Here is a 24,218-nt window from a genome sequence, read left to right on the forward strand (position 1 = left end):
ACAATTTCGTACGATGACCTTGTGGAAAAAATTTGTGAAAGGATGGGGATAAGCATATATGAAAACAATATTCAAATAATATGGAAACGTACTATATGCTTTGGATCCGGAGTCACGTTTATAGGTGTTCAACTAGAAGAAGTATGCATGCAACTAATGTTTAGTGAGAGTATGGTTATTGGAGGTGTAATTGAATTATATGTTGAGTATTCGGCAATTACTCAACATCATAGTCATCATGTCATAAGTTATGATGCTGGTACGTCAACGAGAGCCCAAGAACCATATTTTGCTGCAACACAAGATTTTGATGTTGGTACGTCTACGAGAGCCGAAGAACCATATTTAGCTGCAACACAAGATTTTGAAGCTGGAGGCGTGCATTTAGGGGATCGTGACAATTGTGATGTGGTGGAGGACATAATAGGTCCTGATAAAGCCGACTTTCTTGATCCACAATCACCTTATAATTCTGAAGATTCCGACACGGTTAGTACAGACTCAGATGGTGATCCGTCGGATGATGAACAATTTGTTGCTTCAAGACCATCCATTCCACTTGGAGAAACAGCAGTTGGAGTAACATCAGTTGGTGGAAGGGCAGTTGGAGGAAGAGTAGTTCCACAGTTCCCACAGCCTGGAATCAACTACTTTCGCACCTTACCAGGTCCATATGATAGTTTTGATCCCAGAAACTTTGAGCGTGATGATCCCAGTGTGCATTATTGGAGTGAAAAGGATCCTACCAATGTCGGTTTGCATACTAAATTTAGAACGAAGTTGGAATTGAAGGCAGCTGTGACTCATTGGCATTTGGAAAAAATCCGACAATATACAGTTGTTGAAAGTAAAGGAAAGAGATGGCATGCAGTTTGTAAGTGGCCACAGGGAAATCCGAAAGATACGTCCTTACCTAAATGTTTGTGGGAGTGCCGAGCAACACTGAGGAAGCATGATGAACACTGGCAAATTAGAGTGTTCAGCACTGCTCATACTTGCATGAGGGATCGTAACTATAATGGCCACGCTAATCTTTCGTCGGGTATGATAGCGTTGAGTGATCGCCATCAGATAGAAAACGATCCTTGCTACAAGGTAAAAGCAATTGTGGCGGATATTGAAAATAGATTTCATGTCAAAGTTAGTTACAAGAAAGCATGGTATGCTCGGAGGACAGCGATTGAGCTTGTATACGGTGGATGGGAGTGGTCGTTCAAAGTTTTACCAGCTTATTTGAATGAAGTGCAAAGACAAAATCCTGGCACAATTGTGGAATGGATGCACGATGACATATTAAGCAATGGTATGAACAAGGTATTCAAGTACGTATTCTGGGCTTTTGGACCAGCTGTGGAGGCTTTTCAACTATGCAAACCAGTTTTAACGGTTGATGGAACTCATCTACGTGGACGATGTCGAGGTAAAATTCTTATTGCCGTTGGATTTGATGCTAATAAGAAATGTTTGCCTGTTGCATATGCCATTGTTGATGAGGAAACCAAAGAAAGTTGGAATTGGTTTATGGAACGCATTAGACTTCATGTAGCAAAGCATGAAATATGTGTCATATCTGATAGGCATGTGGGAATCATAGATGCAATGAATTCTCCCATATGGAAAGAAGAACCCAATGTGGGTCATCACAGATTTTGCTTGGTACATGTTAGAAAGAATGTTTTGCAGAATCACAAAGGTATCATGGTCAAAAGACTTGTTTGGAAAATTGGTATTGCTACCAAGAAGCGCAAGTTTAAGATCAGACGTCGTTTACTTCGAAACGTCAACAACGAGGCTTTGCAGTACCTTGATGCCGTGGAGTTAGAAAAATGGAATCTGGCGTATGACAAACACAAAAGATGGGGTGAGGTTTCCACTAATATGGTGGAATCTTACAACAATGTGTTGAGAGGCGCAAGACAACTCCCAATTAAAGCTTGCATTGATATGATATTCTGGAGGACAATAGAATGGTTCAATGACCGGTCAATTGCATCAACACAGTGTGCCACACCACTTACCCCGTGGGCGCATGAAAAGGTGTGCAAAAATGATGCAAAAGGTCAATTGCATAATGTGAGAGCACCCAACACAATTGCAGGGCATTATGTGGTTCGAACAAAGCGTCGAATTGGTGGAAAGGGCGCTAATAAGTGGAAGGTAAAGTACTTGGACTCGCACTGCAAATGTCAAAAGTGGCAGATGTGGAGACTTCCATGTTCACATGCAGCGGCAGTTGCGCGTTTTAGAAACGACAACATGCTGTCGCTTGTTGATCCCGTATACCGCACAAGTGTTTGGGTACACCAATATTCTACGGTGTTCAATCCACCCAGACACCAAGATTATTGGGCCGTGCCTGAATGGACTTTGCAATGTTCACGAGCTCAGTTAATGCCTAAAAGTCGCGGTCGATACCGTACTACTAGGATTCCTAATCAGATGGATGTCCGTGAAGCTGACCAGCCACGAGCCCGACGCCGATGTAAACATTGCCGTCAACCAGGTCACGACAGGCGCAACTGCCCGAATGCTCATTCAAGGATGGATACTCAGTTGGTAGATGATGCCGCTGACGATTTTTTGCATCCACCTCCACCAAGGATGGATACTCAGTTGATAGATGATGCCGCTGACGATTCTTTGCCTCCACCTCCACCAAGATATGCAGTTCGAGGTCGTCATTCTGTCAGTCACACTGATGATGTCGATCACGATTTTATGCCTCCACCTCCACCAAGATCTGCAGTTCGAGGTCGTCACTCTGTCAGCCACACTGGTGGTACAGGCGAACACATCGGTCTCAGTGATGTCCCACATTCTCCACCTCGGTCTTCTGTGCGAGACGAATATTTTGGGGTTGATTTAGAGAATGTCGTTGTGCGAGAGACTCCTCCGTCTAGACTCTCAACCGCCAGAATCGGGAAGGGGATCCGTAGCTTTTTTACGCGGAAAAGGCGAGACAATTGAACGTATGCATTGTGTAATATTGGATTTCTGTATTTAGCAAGATTTGGACTAATGTATAGGGTAATATTTGTATGTACTTATATATTGAATAATGATGAAATGATTAAAAACTCTTAACTGTGGGAGCGTTTTTTTATAGGACACGCCGATGTGAGTGGCGTGTTTAAAGAGACGCCTACTTAATTGGCGTCTTTTCACTTTAAAACGCCAACGTGAATGGCGTGTTATTGCTGAAACACGCCAACGGGACTGGCGTGTTTGTTCAGAATGTCCGCTTTCGGCGTAGAAAAAACGAGCAACGAAAAAACTAACTTAAAAACGCCAATGGCGTTGGCGTTTTTAAATAACACGCCAACGGGAATGGCGTGTTTGTTCAGAATGTCCGCATTCGTCGTAGAAAAAACGGGCAAAATATAAACTAACTTAAAAACGCCAATAGCGTTGGCGTTTTTAAATAACACGCCAACGGGAATGGCGTCTTATTAAAAACGCCAACGGGAATGGCGTGTTTGTTCAGAATGTCCGCATTCGTTGTAGAAAAAACGGGCAAAATATAAACTAACTTAAAAACGCCAATAGCATTGGCGTTTTTCACAAAGACTTACATTCACAAAAATGCCAATATCTCTTTATTTGCCTGTTTTCATTTTCATTTCTACTAGGAAATAATAATTCAGACATCCAAATACTTAATCATAAAGACTTAAAATCAATGAGTTCAAATCAAATGAAAAAACATCAATATCAAATTACAGTAATATCAAGAGTTCAAATTAGTTCAATCGTCACGACGTTTCCGCATAAACAGACGCCGTATCCCCTTCCCAATAGTAGATGTAGATCTAGGGATCCTTGAGGGAGGAGTATCTTGAACAACAGCGTTCTCAAGATCCTCTTGCACAGACGACCGCGGTGGAGGAGCGGGGACATCACTGAGGCCAATATCTTCTCCGGTGCCACCGGTATGGCTAATAGAATGACGGCCTCGAAGTGCAGAGCTCGGTGGAGGTGGGTCCTCAAAATCGTCATCGGAGTCGTGTACGAACTGAGATGACGACTCTCCGCGGACGGTTTTCTGCTTGGTTCGTCGTTTTGCCTTTTGCCTTATGGGTACGTCCACGTCCATTGCAGAGCGCTGCGAAGGAGGGTAGTCCATCAGCTGAGGCTCCCCGGATATCTGCAGTCCTTCTTCAACCATCCTCGAAATGGTTTCCATATCCGGACAGAAATGTCCTGTCGCAGCTCGGCCACTTAGATAGTGACGTATTTTGTGAAGCGTCTCCACCTACAATTTTTCAAAGTTAAGTACATATCATAATATGAATTTGAATAAGTAATCAGGGTTTAGTTAAGTATAAATAATGTACCGTAAAGTTATGAGAAGATGCGGTTTCGTGGAATCCCTCTTCAGCATGCACGCCGGGTTTGGTTAAATACACCACAGTGATCTGGCGAAACCAATTCATATATTCTTCCGTTGCAACAGGCTCAGTACTGTCCTCCAGATCAGTCCATATCGTAAAGTGTCTGTTGTCCCACTCCTGTATATAATTGGCGTGCCATTGAACCCAATTCCGACCAGCTTTTCCACGGCGATCCTGTTTCAAAAAATCAGAACCGTGGAACCGGGGGAGATCCGGGATATACGGTTGGACAATCCCGAATTGGCGCAACACTCGGTGTGGCAGGTGTGGCTCAGCCAGATTCCAACAAATAAGCGTTGTGATCGACATCCATATAGGACGACCGGCATCACAACTTTCCGGCAACTCCCGGTGGAGATAAGGCCTCCAAATAAACTACATGTGATACAAATTTTTCAAAATAATTTCCATAAAAACAAAAAACAAAAAACCAAAAACATTTTATAAATATATGAAGTACCTGATTAGGATGCATCATGGAGAACTGATCTCGGAAATTTTCAACACAATGTCCGGGTGCTTTTACATATGACGCCGGGCCATTCCATCTAAAAAATTTAAATTATGAGCGAAGAACACGAAAATTGATGAACATTAAGTTTAAAAACGCAATTAATGAACAACTTACGCGCTTGCACATGGTAGATAGTCTGTATGCACGGGATCTAGCATCCTCGGTCTAATATTTGGGATTCTCTCCCAAGCCCAAAGTTGTAATAGAGTTAAGGCTCCCCCTACATCCGTCCTCTGACCAACGGCCGCTTCACACAAATTGTGGTACAAGCAAGCAAGCGTCGCCCCACCCCAGCTATATGTAGAACACCGTTCTATATCCATGAAAAAGTGTAGGTAGAAGAACGGAATTTTATTTCCGGTGGCGTTGGGGATCATCAGACCACCAAGTAATAGCAGACAATAGATACGAGCCCGCTGAGCATATATGTAGTGTTCGTGGTCATTAGACAGCTCAATCCTCAATTGGCGCGATACGCTCGTCTGCTTAAAAGCCATTTCCTTCAACTCGGATGCTTCCGGTATGAATCCTAGAAAATCCATACACCTGTCCGTCCAATATCCCGCGTCCGTCGGGGGGATGTAAGTTGTCAGAGCCTCTCCATCAACTTTCAGGCCCCATAAGACCTCCACGTCTTCCAGTGTCACAATCGCTTCACCGACTGGAAAGTGAAACGTGTGAGTCTCTGGCCTCCAACGTTCAATCAGAGCTGTGATAAGATGGTGGTCAATTTCTTTTGGTTTACCATACCTTAACATACCCCCAAACCCCATCTGGTCCACTATTGTCAAGACATGTTGCTGGATGGGAACATCCCAAATTTTTCCTTCAAATCGTCGGCAGCGTACATCTTCGGATGGAACTCCTGCCCATATGTTGTTAGAGACGTGTTGTCTCTGAAAATATAATACAGATGGATCCGCAGGACCACATGCAAGCCGACGACGAGAGGTTGAAGATGATGCCATAATTTACCTACATAATTCAAATTCAACAATAACCAACCATAACATTTAATCCAATTTCATAAACCAAATTCAACAATAACCAACCATAAACCATTTCAATAATTAGATACAATTTAATCCAATATCACAAAATTGAACACCAACATCAAATAAGCAAGTTACACAACATTGCACATTCAAAATCATAAACCAATTCACCTACACAAAATTAACAATTTCAATTAACAATTCGCCCAACCTACCAATTTCAATTTTGCCTAACCTAAACAAATTTAACAATCTAAACTAATCAACCAAAACCCACATAAATCAAAACAATTTGCCCAATTTTTTAGCTATAAAAACCCTAGGGTTTAGGCTTATAATCAAATTTATACACAAATTAACTTAAACCCAACACAATCCAACATAATAATCAACAATAATATCATTCAACCAATCCAAAATGCATAATATTTCTACTCAATTCACAACCCATTACAAACCCTAGCTATCCACCAATTACTATAATTATGTAAAAGGTAAGCATACTAACCGAATAAAATAGATGAATTTGGGGGAGAATAGCACCGATTGATGAATGTAGGCCGAAATCACGGAGAGAAGGCGCGCAGCTGGAGAAATCGCGAAGGCTGTGTGTTGTGAGGTTTTCGCGATTTGGGGGAGGAACGCCTGGTATATCAGTCTGATTAAACACGCCACTCAGAATGGCGTTTTTCATGATTAAGTAAATACGCCACTCCGGTTGGCGTCTTTTACAAAACGTCAATATGTTCGGCGTTTCAACAAAGAAAACACGCCATTTACAAATGCGTTTTTTTATTTATACACGCCAACCAAGTTGGCGTGTTTAATCGTAATTACAATCCGAGAGCATACACCCAAAATACGGCACAAGTATAAAACGCCATCATCGTTGGCGTATTTACCTTAAAACACGCCAATGACGTTGGCGTATTTACTAATAAAAACGCCAATGTGGTTGGCGTTTTTCCCATTTGTGGAATAGATAACAAAATGGGTACATTTACGTAATATTTAGTGTAAACTCCCCCATAAACCCGATTTTCCCTACTACTAGCCTACTACTCTAAAAGATAATCAAACTTAATTACGAATAAACTCGTACAAAAATTACAACTGAGGAGTATAACTTTCTGAATTGGTTCAAACATGAACTTCACTTAGGTTTCTATGGAGATATCAGAGAAAATGGTTGAACAAACAGTCTGTCATCTGTTGATGTATGATGGGATGTTGTGTGCCATGCCCATCCCCATAGTGATACATATACTGCGCCATTCTCCCCAAATCCACCGCACATCCCACAAAATCCTTGCAAAACAGAGAATCCTTCGCCACTCTGTCCTCATTCATCTTCTTCCACGTGCTCCCGCGCCTCCTCTTCCGAGGCATTGTTGTCGTTCATGTAGCACTGGATTGACTTCGGCACGTCCCCTCTGTTCACCTCGTCCACCGAGGTCCCTAGGTCGTCTGCAAGCTGCAGAATGATGGACGACCACCAACGGACTATGTTCGTGGTATCCGTACAAACTGTCGCAAGCCTCTTTCGTGAGAGTAGGCGTTGCTCGGAAGAATGCGTGCGTCAGTATGACCGCGGCCCCGATGGAGATCCATGAGGTGTTGAGATATTCTTCTAAATTTGGTTTGTGTCCACTGTGGTACCATTTTGCCTCTATCAGATATGCCTCTACCAAATCCCTCCACTGGTTGAAAAAAATGTGTATTAGAGCCATTAGCAAATGAAACAATAATAATAGTATTAATATCACACGTCAGTATAGAGACAACTGCAACTGATATAGTATTAATTAAGTCTCACGTGTCACTTCTTTAATTAGTACTCCCTCCGTCCCAACTAAGTTGAGACATAACTTTTGGACACGAAGATTAAGAAATTGTGTTGAAAAATAGGAGAGAGGAATATAGTATGAAAGATAAAGAGAGAGTAAAGTAGATGGTGGAATAAAGTAAGAGTGATTGGATATTTTGTTTTTTGTTAAAAAAAGAAATGACTCAACTTAGTTGAGACATCCCAAAAAGGAATACGACTCAACTTAGTTGGGACGGAGGGAGTAATTGGTTTTAGTATGAGACCTTGTATATAGACTTCTACCACAACCTCAAACCTAAAGTAAATTGAAAAAATTAAGGGTAAAATTACCGATTTGCGCAAATAAGGGATGGCGTTGAAGCCTTGCTCCTTGAGAATGTCGTAGGCAGTGTCGTTGACAAAGTTGTCGAGTGCAAGAAAGCACAGTTGCATATAGCTAGGAAGTTGGTTGATTGCACTAATATCCCATCTGTGATTTTGCAACATATACCGTGTCATTGATTTTGTGAGAGACAGAAAGAAAAAGTAATTCTAATATTTACTAGGTACAATATACGAACCTTCGAATGGCCTCTGTGAACTGCTCGAGTTCTTCTAAGGTGCCATAGACATCATAAACATCATCTATGGTTGTTATAAGTGTTAGAAAAAGAAAGATTGTGATTAGAATCAATTACTCCAATTAGATGATAGATATTACTCCAATTAGATGATTGACAGAATATTTTGTAATTAAGGATCTTACCATGTACATTTCTTCCTACACCCTATTTAAAGGGTCCTCTATACAATGGAAAAATCATCTCATTTAATACAATCAATAGTGTTCTATCGACATATTGGGGAGGAGAGAACATTATAGAACACTATTGATTGTATTGAATGAGATGATTTTTTCCATTGTATAGAGGACCCTTTAAATAGGGTGTAGGAAGCAATGTACATGGTAAGATCCTTAATTACAAAATATTATGTCAATCATCTAATTGGAGTAATTGATTCTAATCGCAATATTTCCTTTTCTAACAATAAGAGCATTGACTTTACCGACTGTGACCCTTGCATCCGCATGTTGACGCGGCTGCACGATCCCAGTCTTCCAAAAGTAGCATTCCATGAGCCTGTCCCTCGCGAATGGAAGCTTTTCAACCATGCTTGTATTCCTCCACCACCTATATTTGTATCAAATTTGGAATTAGCTCAAGATAAGTATAATTATTGAATTGCAAAATCAATATAGTTTACCTTAGAGCATCCACAACCGTGCACTTGCCAGCGGCACGGTTGTGGGCCCGACCCCACTTTTTCTGCCTGCTCTCTGGCAAGAGCACAACACCCACAGCTGTGCTCTTCCGCGAGGACGAGCACAATTAATTTAAAATTCAATTACACAAAAACATTTCCATAATACTAAAATTCATTAAAAAACCATAATAATTATTACAAATTACAAATAAAATAAAAAAGACATAATTAAAATCCTAAAAATTAAAAATTACATAATTAAAATACTAAAAATTAAAAATTACATAATTAAAATACTAAAAATTAAAAATTACATAATTAAAATCCTAAAAATTAAAAATTACACAATTATTGGCTAATATTACCCGAGGAAGACTACGCATCCGGCGGCACCAACCCCAATTGTTTTTGGAGACCCAATATCATGGTCTCGTGCGTTTGAAGTTGCGTGGGGGTCATAGATGACCTATCAGCCATATTGAGTTGGGCCAAAAGGGCCCACAACGAGTTGTTCGGGGGTGGAGGTGGAACATAGGGTGCGGGTTCGGGAGCGGGGGCAGATGAAGTCGCGGCGCGACGGCGTTCGGCCGCCGCCTTCTTCCTTCTTTGCGGTAGGCGTCGGGAAACGCTTGGTCTGGCGTCGGGGCTACCCAAGTTAGCTTCGGCGAGTTGGCTAGCCACTTCTTCAGCGGCGTCAGATAGGGATGCCGACCGTGACCGTTTGGAGGAGCCGCTAGAGGAGGATGTTACGCCTCCCAGATACTTCGGGTGCGTCCTCGTTTCCTGCCAAACATTTAGGTACTTGAACGACTTACCGTTCATGGATTGGTAGGTGCTCAGCGCGGCAGTGATGATGTCGACCTCGCTCCGGCCACTCCCGGCATTCCGCGACTCCTGGAGGAAATAGCCATTGAACTTGCCAATTTCGTCGTTAGCTCGGCCGATGCAGTTGCGCACCATACTCTCGTTGCGCTCGATCGTTCCCGGCGGCCGGTTTGCATTGTACCGCCGAGAGACGCGCCACCAAAAGTGATCGCCGGATTGGTTCGTGCCAACCACCGCATATTCGGATATTTCCAAGTACGCCTTGAACAATCTATCCATCTCCGCCGGTGAGTACGGTGTGCGGACACCGGCGCGAGATGGAGGAGTCGGAGTTTGGGAAGGGACGGGAGGCCTAGGCTCCGGTGTCCACCCATATCGCCCATCGGAGCCACCTTGGTCGTCGACCGGGTATGGAAGGTAGCCACCCGGAACGCCCGAATCTTGGGTGAGAGGAGGGGCCGAATAGTCCGTTTCCGGACTAGGAAACGGTTGTGAACCGAACCATTCGGGGTTCCAACCGTGGGAGCCGCTTGGGTTATCGTCGTGACCGGACATAGTGGTGTTGTAGGGTGTGAGAGAATGAAGATGAAAATGGATATGGTAGATTGAAGATGAGAATGGAGATGAGAGAATGATGATGAGAATTGTGTAGTTTGATGTGAATTTTTGGGAGTGAAATTGAGGGTATTTATAGATGAAAGTGTGTATTTTTGGGGTAAAAAAAATTAAAAAGTGAGAAAAAACGGTTATAAACGGATATAATTTTTTTGGGAAGTGATTTTTTTTAAAAATTTTTTATCGGTTTTTTTAATTAAAAACCGATTTAAAAAATTTTTTTTTTAAACACAACGGCTATGCCGTTGACGAATGAGGGCGCGCCACGTCAGCTGCTCGCTGGCACGGCGCTGCTCGATGCATCGAGCAGCGCCTTGCCAGCGGCGCGAGCGCAGCGGCGGCGGGTGGCGTCCGTGCCAGCGGCGCGGACCGCCGTGGCGACGGACGCCACCGTTGTGGATGCTCTTAAGTCTTGTTTGAGTTCATCTTGGAATTGTGCTTCGACAACATTTAGGTCCAACATGGCAAGCTCCAACACTATTGGATTCATGTCAGGTCTCTTCTTATACGCGTCAATCCACATGCCCGCGTTTGCCCTTTGGATCCTCCAGTGAATTGGGAAGTCCAAAGAATATTGTATCCATGTCGAGAGGCTCTCATCAATTTCACCATCGACTTTTTCCTGCAAATATTTGGCAGCGAATTCTCTAGCTGACTCGAGTGTGCTTTCACCTTCTGTCAACAGGAAAGAGGCTTCATAGAGCTGCAACAATCCTCTGGTGTCTGTCCACAAGGTTCGCCTTGAACTCACCCTTCTCGTTCTTGAAACACTCCAACACCTATGCAAAACGAAATGTTTTTTTTAAATAAAAAAAAGGCAAGTAAGTTGAATAGCGTGGTATGCATGCTTTAAAATAACAATCATTAAATTATATATTATATATTAAGTTCACATGGAAATTCATGGGTTCCATCCTAAAATCATATAGCGGATTAAGCTCTTTGTGTACACCTAAAACCCCATGAGACTTATATAGTGCAATTGGTGATAGGAGGAGAGACCCATGAGACTTATAGAGTGGATTAAGCTCTTTGTGTACACTTAAAACCAATTAGTGATAAGAGGATGTGTACACCTAAAACCCCATGAGATTTATATAGTGCCAATTGGACCCCATGAGATGATACCCCATGAGATGATAGGAGGAGAGACCCATGAGACTTATAGAGTGTATTAAGCTCTTTGTGTACACCTAAAACCAGTGTATTAAGCTCTTTGTGTACACCTAAAACCAATTGGTGATAGGAGGATGTGTACACCTAAAACCCCATGAGATGATAGGAGGAGAGACCCATGAGACTTATAGAGTGTATTAAGCTCTTTGTGTACACCTAAAATCAGTGTATTAAGCTCTTTGTGTACACCTAAAACCAATTGGTGATAGGAGGATGTGTACACCTAAAACCCCATGAGACTTATATAGTGCCAATTGGTGATAGGAGGAGAGGCCCATGAGACTTATATAGTGGATTAAACTCTTTGTGTACATCTAAAACCAATTGGTGATAGGAGGAGAGGCCCATGAGACTTATATAATGGATTAAGCTCTTTGTGTACACCGATGTGGGATATTATGTTTCAATTGCCAACAGAGGAGAGACCCATGAGACTCATATAGTGGATTAAGCTCTTTGTGTACACCGATGTGGGATATTAGGTCAGTCATTTTTTTTCGATTTTAGTCCAGACATACTGCTGGGTCAGTTAAATATGACCCACAGTCGGCGACCCGCTCTGATACCATGATAGAAATTCATGGGTTCCATCCTAAAATCAATTGGTGATAGGAGGAGCGGCCCATGTGACTTATATAGTGAATTAAGCTCTTTGTGTACACCGATGCGAGATATTATTATATTTATTTTTATGTTTCAATTGCCAACCCGCGTGAGATGAGTGCTTAAAATGCATATTCAATACTACTACTACTTAGTAATTTATTTATTTAAAAAAGTACAATGGCTTGCGATGGGATTCTTCGTGGATATTATAGAGTTGTAACGAAGAAAAAGTCTAGAATAGTGGGAATCAAAGTTGGATATAAATAAACTAAAACTATACATATAAAACGTGTATTGTTTGGGAGGCGAGGAATGCGGGGACCACGGAGAGGAGACTTTGTACAATTTATTGAAAAAAATAAAACGACAACTTCCAATTAAGTTCGATCATAAGAAGTTTATTCAACAATACTTTGTTCCAATTAAGTTCGATTTTAGGAAGTTTGTTCAATAATACCTGGTTCCAATTTTTGTTTAATTAAAACTTAGAATTTATTTCCACTATTTTACATAATAATGTAATTGAACTACTTAATCTTTTTTATTTTGTAAATAATACTCCCTCCGTCCCGGGCTACTCGCTCATTTCCTTTTCGGCTCGGAGATTAAGAAATGAGTGTATAGGAAAGTAAAAAATGATGGCTGTAGGTGAAATTTTTTACTAAAAATGGAAAGAGTGCAAGTAACTTGTGACGCCCAAAAAGGAAATAAGTGCGAGTAGTGCGGGACGGAGGGAGTAGTATAATTGTTATAATGATAACACAGTTATAGTATAAAATAATACTAGTAATTTATAAAAAAAATAAATTGGAAATAAATTGATTGTATATGGGCAATGAGTTTGGAAAAACTTTCCATACATGAAAATGAGATATTTTTTATTTGTCCCATCACAAGTGATCAACTTTCCATTTTAGGTTGTCCCACCACAAGTGATTAATTTCCTTTTTCAACAAAAGACAAAACTTTAACTCTATGTTACTTTAATCCTTCTCTTTTACTTTCTCCCCTCCTTACTTTATTCCCTCTTTATCTCGCTTACTTTTTCCCCTCTCATACTTTAGTCTTTCCACTTTAACTGAATATATATAATTTTCTTAAATCTCATGCCCAAAAGAAATTCATCACTTGTGATGGGACGAAGGGAGTACAATTTATTGAATAAAATAAAACGACAATGTCCAGTTAAGTAAATCCCCAAATTTGGTCATTCAATGATGTTAAAACTCTTAAATCTTGTCTCACATCGACTTGGTGATGATCCTAGCATCTCTATATAAGTGTAGATAATCCTCCCCCTTATAACCCCTTTTTAAGGGGTGAGTGACCCATTTATAATAAATGCGATCTTGTTTACCCAATTCCGAGCGATGAAGCTACTTTGCAGATCGAAATTCCGAAGAAAGATTTGATTGGCGATTACTTCCTCGATCTCTGGCGTGATATCTCCAAAACCTTAGCCCCAAACCCGAATCCGAATTGGACGAGGAGGACGAATTGCCGATGCATAAATTTAAAATTTATCATCAATGGTAATAACATAAAAAACATACTACTAAAAACCATATATACACATCATAAGTATGAAATAGTAAACCGTAATAATGATTTATTAAACACAAATTGAGAAATTAATTAAAGATTATACTCCCTCCAAAGGAAGATGACCCCTTCCTTGGGCGGCACGGAATTTTATGCAACTTTATTTTGGGTATTAAGTAGAGAAAGTAAAGTAAGAGAGAATAAAGTAGAGATAAAAAGATTTTCAAATTTAGTAATGAGTTATCTTGGTTGGAAAAAAAAAAAGAGTTATCTTTAGTGGGACGGAGGTAGTATTAGATAGTCTTAGTCTCTAAGTGGAGACGATGAACCAAATTATCAATTAAAGATTAAACTTAAATATAACAAAAATGAAAGTTAACTTTAAATACAAAAGTACTGGAATAACAAATTGATTCGAGAAAAGTCGTATTCAAATTAATGGGTCTGGCCAGCCAAGCCCAGACCTACCATAGGCCATGCAACTTGGGGCTCAGCCTAGCGTTAAAAGTGGGCTGGGTCTAAGTTTGAAAATGGCCCAATTTGAGCCTATTTCAACCAATGAGTCGCCTTAGGCCTGCTCCATTTCGCGATAGAATCTTCCTGGTCGGCCCATAGGGCATGAGCTGTGTTGGGCTGGGTCTGTCTGACCCAATTGACAACTCTACTCCAATTCTACGGTCATCTACAATCGCGAAGGCCTCAACCGGTGTACCCATATGAAATCGTAGTGTAATTGAAACTAGGCCCAAGCAAATTAGTCTACAACAAATATATGGGCCGGACCTCAAATAGGCTTAAAAGTATTAAAAAGCCCAGTCCAAAGTGGTTGGATAGGGAGAATGGTGATGGAGGTGTCGACAAGGGGGAAGAGAGCAGAGGTACAGAAAAATGCAGAAATTTCGAGGATTATATTAAAAAAATGCATTCCTCCTCCAATTATTCTTCACTTTCTGCAATCGCCACCCGCTTGGGACATCGTATTCCTCTTCACTCATCCTATTTACATCTCACTCTGATCCGCTTCCGCCACCGCCCCCCGCCGAAGCTGGCCGCCGCCATCACCGCCTTCTCCTACCGCCGCTGCCGCGCCTACCCGTATCTCCTCACGGGAAACGCTCTCTTTTCCCGCATGGAGGTACGCCAACCAACACGCACTCTCTTCATTCTCTCTGCGTGTTCCTATTGGATTCTGATGGATGAAATTTGAGAATTGTGTTTTTTTATCGAGTTATGTAACGAAGTGGCAGAATTAGTTATAAATGGGCTGTGGATTGACTTGTAAGTCGTTATCTTGAAATGATTGTATCAGGCATCTGATAAATGTGTGTATTGAGGTTTCTATGGTTGTGAAGATGTCTAAGTTCTGTATGAATACAATATGATGCTAAAACATGTGATTGTTTTGGATAAAATACAATTTGAAGCTCTTTAGCGTTCGATTTGGAGCATGTTTAGTTGAAGAATGAAACTTCGTTGGCACTCCAGCACTCTAGTTGTGCTGGAGTAGCTGAATATGATAGGGATCATGTTGTTTGATTATTGTTCGGGCTCGTAGAAGCTATGAAATAAGGCATTTATTAAAGGCTATGAACTTATGATTTTCACTGTGTTGATTTAGATTGTGCTGCTAGTTTACCCCAGACTAAGAGATAATCTGTTCAATCCGCGAAGATTTAGATGATATAAATGCATTTAAAAGAAGTGCTTTGTGTTGCTGTTGGTACTTGGTACTTGGTAGGTAAAGATGCCTGTTCTGCAATAAGCCGACACGTTTGAGATGTTTATGCGTAAACCTTCCCGATAAGAAAGTAGCTGCAGAACAATGTAGATTTACTAGAAAATCAAATTTACTTTATTTGATACATTGATATTGCTCTTTTTGTTCTTTCTCTTTTCATGATTTTGTGACAGGTTATGAGACAGATCTGTGTGTTAAGTCTTACATCCATACTGTTTTATGTTTCCCAACAGCGGTTCTGGGCTGGAAGTGGTATTGGTAGGAACCAAGATATGGTGTCTGATTTGCAGAGCTCAGGAGTGATAAGATCGAAGAAAGTAGCAGAAGTAATGGAAACAATTGACAGGGCTTTGTTTGTGCCGCCGGGTGCACAACCCTATCTTGATAGTCCTTTGCCAATAGGCCACAATGCTACGATTTCTGCTCCTCATATGCATGCAATGTGCCTTGAGTTGTTGGAGAACCATTTGAAGCCTGGCATGTGCGCACTGGATGTTGGTTCGGGTAAATATATATTGTTGCATTTGCTTAAATTATATGAGGTTTCTTATACTACAGTAGAGGTCATTTTGGCCACTTTTTTAGTTATGGTAACTCAATGTTGGTGAGAAGCTTGTATCTTTGATGTAAGCTTTTACTTATTTATTTCGAAATTTACAAATTCGTCGAGCCTCATATTGTAGGGACTGGGTATTTGACCGCTTGCCTTGCCGTCATGGTTGGACCAGAAGGGCATGCAGTTGGAGTCGAACATATTCCAGAGCTAGTCGAGTCTTCTATCAAAAGTATCCAAAAGAGTGCTGCAGCTCCCCTACTCAAAGAAGGGTCCCTCTCAATCCATGCTGCAGGTATTTCTTCGTTTCTTTGTACATTTTCAAATCATCACCACATTCATCTACAATAATCACTCGCGCCACTGCGTAATAACAGATGGAAGGCAGGGCTGGCCGGAGCATGCGCCCTATGATGCTATTCACGTTGGAGCAGCTGCATTGGAAATCCCTCCAGCGCTCATCGAGCAACTGAAGCCAGGTGGCAGATTGGTGATCCCCGTGGGGAATGTCTTCCAGGATCTGCAAGTCGTGGACAAGAATGAGGATGGCAGCCTAAGTGTCCGGAGCGAAACCTCTGTGCGTTACGTTCCATTGACAAGCCGAGAAGCTCAGATCCGAGGTCCACAATATTAGGTATAAGAGTTATGTTGCACTGTAAGTAACGCATCGTTATTTTCTAGAGACTCCGCGTAATGTTGATGTCTTGTATATTCTATGAATTAAGAGGACTAGCTTCCGATTTTTTAATAGTAAAGTGTTTATTTCATCGTAGATTTGATTTGGTATATGAGCATTGAGTCATTGAAATTTAGTCCAATAAATGTGTTGAACAATGCATGACAATATTATCATAGATGGGGGACTCTATTGTTAATATTCAAGATTGGAAGTTGGAACCTATTAGACGAATATAATGAACTCAAAATCCCATCACAAAACAAGACATGTAATAATACAATAATAACTAGTAGTTGCTTAGCAATCAAAATCGGCCGCGGGTTTGTCTTTCTAAGGCAGCATTCACTCTGATCGGTCTCCCATCCAAAGTCTGCACCAATAAATACATTATTTCCAATTTGGATACACAGACAGACTATATTAATTGGGAGGGAGCAAAGGGATTTACCTCTCCATCAAGGCTGGAAATGGCATCGTTCATCTCAGACTCGGTTGACATCTCTACAAAGCCAAAACCACGCGACCTTCCAGTTTCCCTGTCGGACACTACCTGGGCACTAACAACCGCACCGTGCTCACTGAAAATCTCCTCAAGGCGGCCGCTATCCACACTCCATGGAAGGTTGCCAACATATATTCTATGACCGGCCTCTCTAGGAGCACGCTCTGGCCGTGATCCTTTGGGAGCAGCAATGTTGACAGTCAAGAATCGGCCGTCCAAATCCTGTTCAAGAAGGGGGAAAGAACGAAAGGTAAACCCTACCGGAAAACCATCAAGGATATTTACATGAGTTGCACGTTTAAAGATACACGTAGTAGACGCGTGAATGATATTGATCGCTAATTGCAAGTCTAGAAACTTTGAAACGACCAATTAATCAAGAAACTGGTATAAAGAAACAGAGATACTGATTCACAAAATCTATGCCACCGGCGTAATGTAATGCAGTCTATGAAACTTACATAACGGCTGAACAACTCCACGGCCTTTTCGGCCTCTTCCACAGTGCTCATTGTCACGAAACCAAACCCGCGGCTGTTACCAGATATCCTATCGCAGATAACCTGCACAAAGAAACTACAAAATTAACACAACAAACTTACTCACCTCATCGTTATACATAGAAAACTCATCAAATTTATCATCTCAATCACATCCCATGCTAAAACAAATCCAATTTCCCCACTCAAACATTAAACAAAATCATCCAAGCATATCAAACAGAGTAAACTCATCCCGCCATTTCACATAATAAACGCTTGAAATTAATCCATTTCTGCATCACAACAAACAATCAACGAAATCTAAACATAACAAACTCATCCTATTTCACATAAAAAACACATCCCATGTATCAAATTCATCCATTCTGCATCACAATCCACACCCAACAAAATTATGGAATAAAAAAAATCTTCATATAGAAAAAACAACAAACTCGACCAATCAAGATTCAACCTTTATTCATTACAGTCGATTCCATCAAACTCGCAGATAAAAAAAAATAAAACCAATTATACCTCAGAAACCTCAACAACTCCAGCCTGCTCAAAGAGCTCACCCAATCTCTCACCATCAACATCAAAAGGCAAATTCCCTACATACACTTTCGCCCCCTCCGGCGGCTGGACGAAGAAAACCCCCTCGCCCCCTTCTCCTTCGGCCACACTTTCATCATCGGCAGCCTCATCCCAGTCCAACTTCCCATCAATTTCTTCAAGAACTGCCGGAACATCCTCACCTAGAGCTGACAAAAAGCTTTTCTCCTTCCTTGTGAGACAGAATAAAGAAGTGAGTGAAAGCGAGGATAAGGGCTTGGAGCATAGCTGGGAATTCGCGGGTTTGTACGGAATTGAGAGACAGGGGCGACAGCATGAGATTTTGGATGGAGTGAAGGGCGTAGGGCTTGATATCAACGCTGTAGTAGCTGCAAAAGCCATTGTATTTGCAGAATTTCTAGGGATAGAGTGGTGAAGGGAAGGGGTTTAGAAGGGTTTGTGGTGAAAATGGTTGCACAAGTATTGCTTTCAATACGAGGATAAGGTGCCATTCTTTCTATTTATATAATGTAGATATTTAATTATCTTCTTGCTTCTTTCTTTTATTACAATCAAACAGATGAAAATAAAACAATTTTAACTAACTTAACTGAGTAGATTATTACAACTTGAGTAGATTTGATTAAGTATGCCTTCGATTTTATTTTTAGTAAAAGAATCTATTTGAGGCTATGTTTAATTAGTTAGAATTTGGATTCACCTGTGTCGTCACAGCAGTAAACGAAATAAAGAGAGGCCCAAAATATTCTTTTCTAGAAATAATAATCCTTAGTTTTGTGCCTTATTTATTTTGCATTTTCATGGAATTTGTAAATTTGATGGCCCAATAAAAAATTTCTGAGTTACTACTAAAATAAAAGTAGTATCAGACGAAATGTTTACGTTGACGAAATAAATGTCAGAAATGAATAAGTTTGGGTCATATTTTATTGGACCCATATCCTTGTTGAGTACACAAGAAAGTTTGAGACTTTCTAGGTTATCTTAATTGCTTGGTAGTAACTCATTGGCACTTCGAAACATTGTTTCTAATTTGTTATTTAGAAAAGAAAAAAGAAGCCTTGTTGATACTTGTATAAAAATGTCACTAAATTCGTAACAAATTGGATCACATATGATGGTGTTAAAATACAATTTCAATCTCCTTGAAACTGCCATCACTATGAAGATAGACCGTGAATAGTCCATTCTCAGAGTTGTATGTGAACTCCTCCTCATTCTTGTTAACCTTGCAAGAACTTGGTTTGATGCTGCAATACCCTCCAAATACTCCACATCCTCTTGCTTTGATCATTATTCTTTCTCGGTCACCAACGACCGCACATTCTTCGATTGCTCCACCGGAGTTGTACATGTTGATCAAGCCAATGGGAGCAAACTCAATGCTACCTTTGAGTGTCTGTATACAATATAATGTCTGTGTTAGTGCTTTTGAATGTACAAAATTTAACTTAGGTGAGCCTAAACAAGCTTATTTTATTACTGACCTTTATTGGTGAGGTGGTGAAGATTTCACATTGTAATAGGCCTAATGACACTTCAATAGTTTCACCCTTTGCCACTCTAGAAATTGTTCCTGAGTTAAATGCATACACAACTGAGTCTCCTATCCAGTTTTCCCCAGCAATTTCTTCAAGAAACTCTACATCGCTTGGACTCACACGGCCGGAGATAGAAGTGGCCGTGGGGGCAGATGTCTCGACCGATTCAGACGCTTTCATAGGCCAAGACCCGGCTCCTTGGCAGTTGAAAGCACCTACAACTCCAGTCACCTTGTTCAAGTTCCATATCTTGAGAAGGCTGTGATGAGTTTGGGAATATCATTAGTATTGTTCATCTAAGTTACAAAAACACAAAAAAAAATTTATTACCTCTTCCCATCCATGACAGGGTCCACAAACAGGCAGTCCCGGGTAGGCCTGCCTGCATATCTAGCCCGAAGCACGGATCCATCAGGCAGAACGAGCTTCCTCAGGATCTTGAAATTGTGCTTTCCCGGCTTATCACTGCATCATTCGATAAAATCAGTGACTTTAAAAACATCGAGTTTCTAATGGTTTTCATGAGTTTATTGATCACGTGAGACGAGGTTCTTACCTAACATACACCGGGCAGCCCCCTATCGCCCTTGCTGCACCGTGGAACTCAGCTGTGCTATGGTTGCTCTGCATCCATCATATTTAGACAAATTTTACATCTTAACAAGATTGATTTGTTGAAATGTGTTAGCCTAAAATGATGCAAGAAATGCTCACATGAAACATATCCCAATCAGGAACTACAATCTCTCCAAGTAGAAGGCTGTTGAAAGAGACTGATGCAATGTGTAATGTCTGAAAAGTTGGCTCATTAGGCATGAAATCCTCAGATGCTCTAGCTGTGGCACTCCTCTTAGAGCTGAAACATCGATCCAAGCACACCGTGGTCGTTACTTCTAGACATGACAAAGACAATGTAGGGCCAAATAGGGTGCAATCAAGAAATATACCTGAAAATGGAGTCTGAATTGTGGCACATGCAGCAGATCAGATTATTCTCTGTGAAGTTTCTGTCTATGGACTCATCGAGAGCTTCATGATACCGTTTAGTGATTGAGACACGGCCACCATATCCAGATCCTAATGTCTCCAACAAATTCTGAACATCAACCTTGACACCATCCACACCACTACTGGCAAGGTAGCTGTGCATATCATTGTAGAAGTCGAAAACCTTGTGGGGATCGATCACTCCCACACCGTACTTCTCCAAGCTGTCGAGGGCTATGTCTCTTATGTTACCGATGTTTCCCTGAGACAGAACTGGGTATTCGAGCTTAGGGTTGTACTTTTTCAGAGCCTCAGATGATTCAAGAACTCCACCCCAGTAACCGGCTAAGGCATGCCACATGTACACATACCTAAATCAAGAACAAAAAAAATATACAACATAACTATTTAAGGATTTTGAGGTTGTTCTTTTGGCTTGTTTCAGAAAAGAATTTGATGATATTGGAGCTTACTTTAGTCCATAATTCTCTTTGATGTAATGAATCAGTTCTTTCAAGTTCGTGCTCGAACCATCTGCTTCTGAACAGAATTTGTTGTTCTCTTTTATATCTGCCAATCTTGTTGCAAACCTACACAAACAAACACACCACATTTGAGCTATAATCTCATCCAAGTTAACTAAGTTATGGTCATGGGACTTACTGTGTTCCTTCAATCCGAGGTTCTCCTTCTTTGTGGAACTCGTTGACTGTTTCCTGCCACCCGTCATCTATGATCAAGAACTTCGGAGAAATCCCTCCTTCTTTGAAGCTGTGAAAAACACAAAAGTTTCATACAGTTTATTCAGTAAAATAGGATCCCATTCATACATCAAGTGTGAAAAAGGCCTCGTGTTTAAGTGATCGAACCTCTCAAGGCCATCTTTGATGCCTTTTGGGCTGACTTCTGTATAGAATGCATCCCAAGTGCACCAGCCAAACCAATCCAAATGTGCGGGAACCTAAATTCGAATGCCAGTTCAATCTCAGATCATACTGTGTGTGTGTTTGTCTAGATGGACTAATATATAACATACCTTCTTGTTTTCTAGATGAGTGAATGTACCCTTGTGTTTGGACAGAATCCTAAAAAGAGATGAATAGTTTCACAAAGTCAAGGAATCTGATGCCTGATGTCTAATACCAAAATCTTGATGAAGAAGCAAAACATACTTGATTGAATCCTTGATCAATTCAAAAGGATTATCCCCTGAGTTAACAAACACTCCTTCCATTGCTTGTGCAGTTTCAACACCAGCATCACCTTTGAAAGAGCAATAGAAAATCGGAAAAAAAATCAGAACAAAACATCAGCCACTACTCGAATGGAACAGAATAAATAATGCACTTTCTTGAGACGAAACCAACCACTTTGGTAGCAGAACTGAAGCTCATTCAATGCAGTCCCCTGCAAAGTAGTCCTAAAGGCTCCGTCCAACACAGCCAACACGAGCACGTAGAATCTCTGCCCCGTTGCAGGAGCTTCGTCCTCCACCACGCCTAGCACTGAATCCTCCCCCACCTCCAACAGAAGCATCTGAGTCTCCAGTGGAATCTCACTCGCTGATCTCCCAACTCGCGGTATCATCCACCAAATCTTGGCTATAAACAAGCACATAAACTTGCAATCCCTATTGATGAAAAAACAACAAGAAAAGAACAAGAAGTTAATCCCCATCATATCCTAGAAATGTCGATCATAGCATGAAACTATAAGATCATGAAACTCACTCAAGAATCCCAAGATTGATGACATGGCAAGAGCTTGAGATGGGGGCCTTGGCCCCCACAAAGGCTGCACCCGAGCTTGCTGGTGAGACGACAACGCTGTCTGGCACTCCAGTGAGGACAACCTTGCCTCTCACCATGAGGCAGCCATTCTTAACGACTGGAACTGCTGTTATCGTCATTTTTCACAAAGGATTCTACGTTGTTTCTCTCTTCTAACTGCAAGAAAACAAGAAAATCGCCATGAAAATGTACACACGCATAACACAATGCATGAAAATAAGTCAATGGGATGTCAAAATGTTACCTAACTTTTGTAACAAACTTACAAAATGTAAGAGAAGTGAGAGAGAAAGACCCAAATGGGGTGGTTTTATAGTAAAATCTAGGCATAAGCATCCAAAACATACTTAAGGAATACCATAGGCATCGACGACCAATAGAAATTATTTTAAGAGATTGGAATTTGTTGTAATGTGGAAGTGTTGAAATGAATAAGATTTTTGTTGATGATGCCTGGGGCCAGTCCAAGCATAACTGACATGGAAATGAGTCAGCATTTGTTATATGTTTATTTCATATTAATAAAGCATATTTATAAGCCAAGTTCAACCTTTCCACAGTTGACTCCATACTTCACTAGTCTCATTTTGAAACAGCCATCTCATGAACAAAAATGAGAGAGATAGAGAAAAAGTAAATACGAGCTTATGTCTCCGAATAAGTTGTGATGGGGTGCGTACTAAACAAGCCCAACAGCAATGACGGCCCATCAGCCCAAAGCCCAAGCAGGAGTATGAGTTCGGCATTACCAAAGAGTTCGGCCTCAGCCTACAGCTCGGTAAAAGCCAACCAATCAAGCTCTGCTCTCAGGTCGGCATCAAGCTCTACTCTCAGATCGGCAACCAAAGCAGTTCGGTCTCAGTATTCGACCGAACAAGGAGTTAGTGGACCCATACAGGATGTCCAACACACCCACTACCACGTGGTGTCAACTCAGGCCACGATCGTAGGCCATGACCTACGCTACATCCACGATCTTAGGCCATGACCTACACGACATCCACGACTTAGGGTGGTGATGCAAGCCACGATCTTAGTCCAAGATATAAATAGAACTTAGATCTGATATGAGAAGGGGAAGCTCTCTAGAGATAAAACACCATATAGCAAATAGCAAGTTTGTATTTGCAAGCTGTAGAAAACAGATCAAGCAATACAATCTTGCCCTCCCTTTTTCCCGTGGACGTAGATTTACTTCAGTAAATCGAACCACGTAAATTCTTTGTGTCATAATCTTCATTCTCTACCAGCATTTACGAACATCAGAAATTCGCGGATCCATCACTGGCGCCGTCTGTGGGAAACGAAGAACAAAATTTGTGATAAAGCGAATTTTTGATCCATTTTTTCCACCCAAAAAATGCATACCAGATCGCAGAGTACCCGTATTCCTGCTCGTGAGAACCAGGAGGAAGCCAATCCATCCCATAGGTCTGGAAAACAGCCTAGGGATAAATCCACCACCAGTTCTCATGGCGAAGGAACAGGCCGCTCCAAAAATCGTCCCACTGAGTCTTCCCAGCAGCCTGATTTGAATGAGGCTGTCAAGCTGTTCTTGGCTGAGAAGCAGGATGAGTTCTTAGCCTTCCTGCAAAAGAGCCAAGAGCCGAAGACGAAAGCGGAGGATTCTCCT

At 41.2% G+C, this 24,218-nt stretch overlaps 3 protein-coding genes and 1 pseudogene across 4 annotated transcripts; 1 reads left to right on the forward strand and 3 right to left on the reverse strand.

Moving 5' to 3' along the window:
* Positions 1-7,076: 7,076 nt before the first annotated feature.
* On the reverse strand, positions 7,077-11,318 carry LOC121757842 (annotated as a pseudogene).
* A 3,266-nt stretch (positions 11,319-14,584) lies between these two features.
* LOC121758624 (protein-L-isoaspartate O-methyltransferase 1-like) lies at positions 14,585-16,800 on the forward strand. 2 transcript variants are annotated; one of them, XM_042153997.1, is made up of 4 exons: positions 14,585-14,872; positions 15,649-15,979; positions 16,159-16,323; positions 16,406-16,800. In XM_042153997.1, the coding sequence occupies exons 1-4, from the start codon at positions 14,657-14,659 to the stop codon at positions 16,660-16,662; spliced, it is 969 nt and encodes a 322-aa protein (XP_042009931.1). In that variant the 5' UTR covers positions 14,585-14,656; the 3' UTR covers positions 16,663-16,800. The 2 variants fall into 2 exon arrangements, with proteins under 2 accessions (XP_042009931.1, XP_042009932.1); XM_042153998.1 differs by having other exon boundaries at positions 15,709-15,979.
* A 99-nt stretch (positions 16,801-16,899) lies between these two features.
* On the reverse strand, positions 16,900-18,744 carry LOC121758625 (28 kDa ribonucleoprotein, chloroplastic-like). Its single transcript, XM_042153999.1, has 4 exons — positions 18,229-18,744; positions 17,671-17,772; positions 17,156-17,431; positions 16,900-17,077 (listed from the first exon to the last, which is right to left on the reverse strand). The coding sequence occupies exons 1-4, from the start codon at positions 18,646-18,648 to the stop codon at positions 17,012-17,014; spliced, it is 864 nt and encodes a 287-aa protein (XP_042009933.1). The 5' UTR covers positions 18,649-18,744; the 3' UTR covers positions 16,900-17,011.
* A 587-nt stretch (positions 18,745-19,331) lies between these two features.
* Positions 19,332-22,987, reverse strand: LOC121758622 (probable galactinol--sucrose galactosyltransferase 2). The gene is made up of 14 exons (XM_042153996.1): positions 22,830-22,987; positions 22,526-22,741; positions 22,163-22,425; positions 21,968-22,058; positions 21,832-21,880; positions 21,665-21,756; positions 21,459-21,566; positions 21,269-21,385; positions 20,756-21,166; positions 20,523-20,664; positions 20,365-20,432; positions 20,139-20,273; positions 19,755-20,067; positions 19,332-19,666 (listed from the first exon to the last, which is right to left on the reverse strand). The coding sequence occupies exons 2-14, from the start codon at positions 22,702-22,704 to the stop codon at positions 19,391-19,393; spliced, it is 2,244 nt and encodes a 747-aa protein (XP_042009930.1). The 5' UTR covers positions 22,705-22,741; positions 22,830-22,987; the 3' UTR covers positions 19,332-19,390.
* Positions 22,988-24,218: the final 1,231 nt, after the last annotated feature.

This window comes from Salvia splendens, chromosome 12, assembly GCF_004379255.2.
Source record: "Salvia splendens isolate huo1 chromosome 12, SspV2, whole genome shotgun sequence".
Lineage (NCBI taxonomy): Eukaryota > Viridiplantae > Streptophyta > Magnoliopsida > Lamiales > Lamiaceae > Salvia > Salvia splendens.

What these genes read in the sequence shown, in the direction of transcription:
- LOC121758625 (XM_042153999.1), bottom strand. Translation starts at nt 18,648, where the DNA reads ATGGCTTTTGCAGCTACTACAGCGTTGATATCAAGCCCTACGCCCTTC. An exon ending in GAGTTGTTGAGGTTTCTGAG is followed by an intron (nt 17,773 to 18,228) that starts GTATAATTGGTT and finishes TTCTTTGTGCAG; the next exon opens with GTTATCTGCGATAGGATATC. An exon ending in TGGAGTTGTTCAGCCGTTAT is followed by an intron (nt 17,432 to 17,670) that starts GTAAGTTTCATA and finishes CTTCTTGAACAG; the next exon opens with GATTTGGACGGCCGATTCTT.
- LOC121758622 (XM_042153996.1), bottom strand. Translation starts at nt 22,704, where the DNA reads ATGACGATAACAGCAGTTCCAGTCGTTAAGAATGGCTGCCTCATGGTG. An exon ending in ATCAATCTTGGGATTCTTGA is followed by an intron (nt 22,426 to 22,525) that starts GTGAGTTTCATG and finishes TTTCATCAATAG; the next exon opens with GGATTGCAAGTTTATGTGCT. An exon ending in TCAGTTCTGCTACCAAAGTG is followed by an intron (nt 22,059 to 22,162) that starts GTTGGTTTCGTC and finishes GCTCTTTCAAAG; the next exon opens with GTGATGCTGGTGTTGAAACT.
- LOC121758624 (XM_042153997.1), top strand. Translation starts at nt 14,657, where the DNA reads ATGCATTCCTCCTCCAATTATTCTTCACTTTCTGCAATCGCCACCCGC. An exon ending in CTCTCTTTTCCCGCATGGAG is followed by an intron (nt 14,873 to 15,648) that starts GTACGCCAACCA and finishes ATTTTGTGACAG; the next exon opens with GTTATGAGACAGATCTGTGT. An exon ending in CCTCTCAATCCATGCTGCAG is followed by an intron (nt 16,324 to 16,405) that starts GTATTTCTTCGT and finishes GCGTAATAACAG; the next exon opens with ATGGAAGGCAGGGCTGGCCG.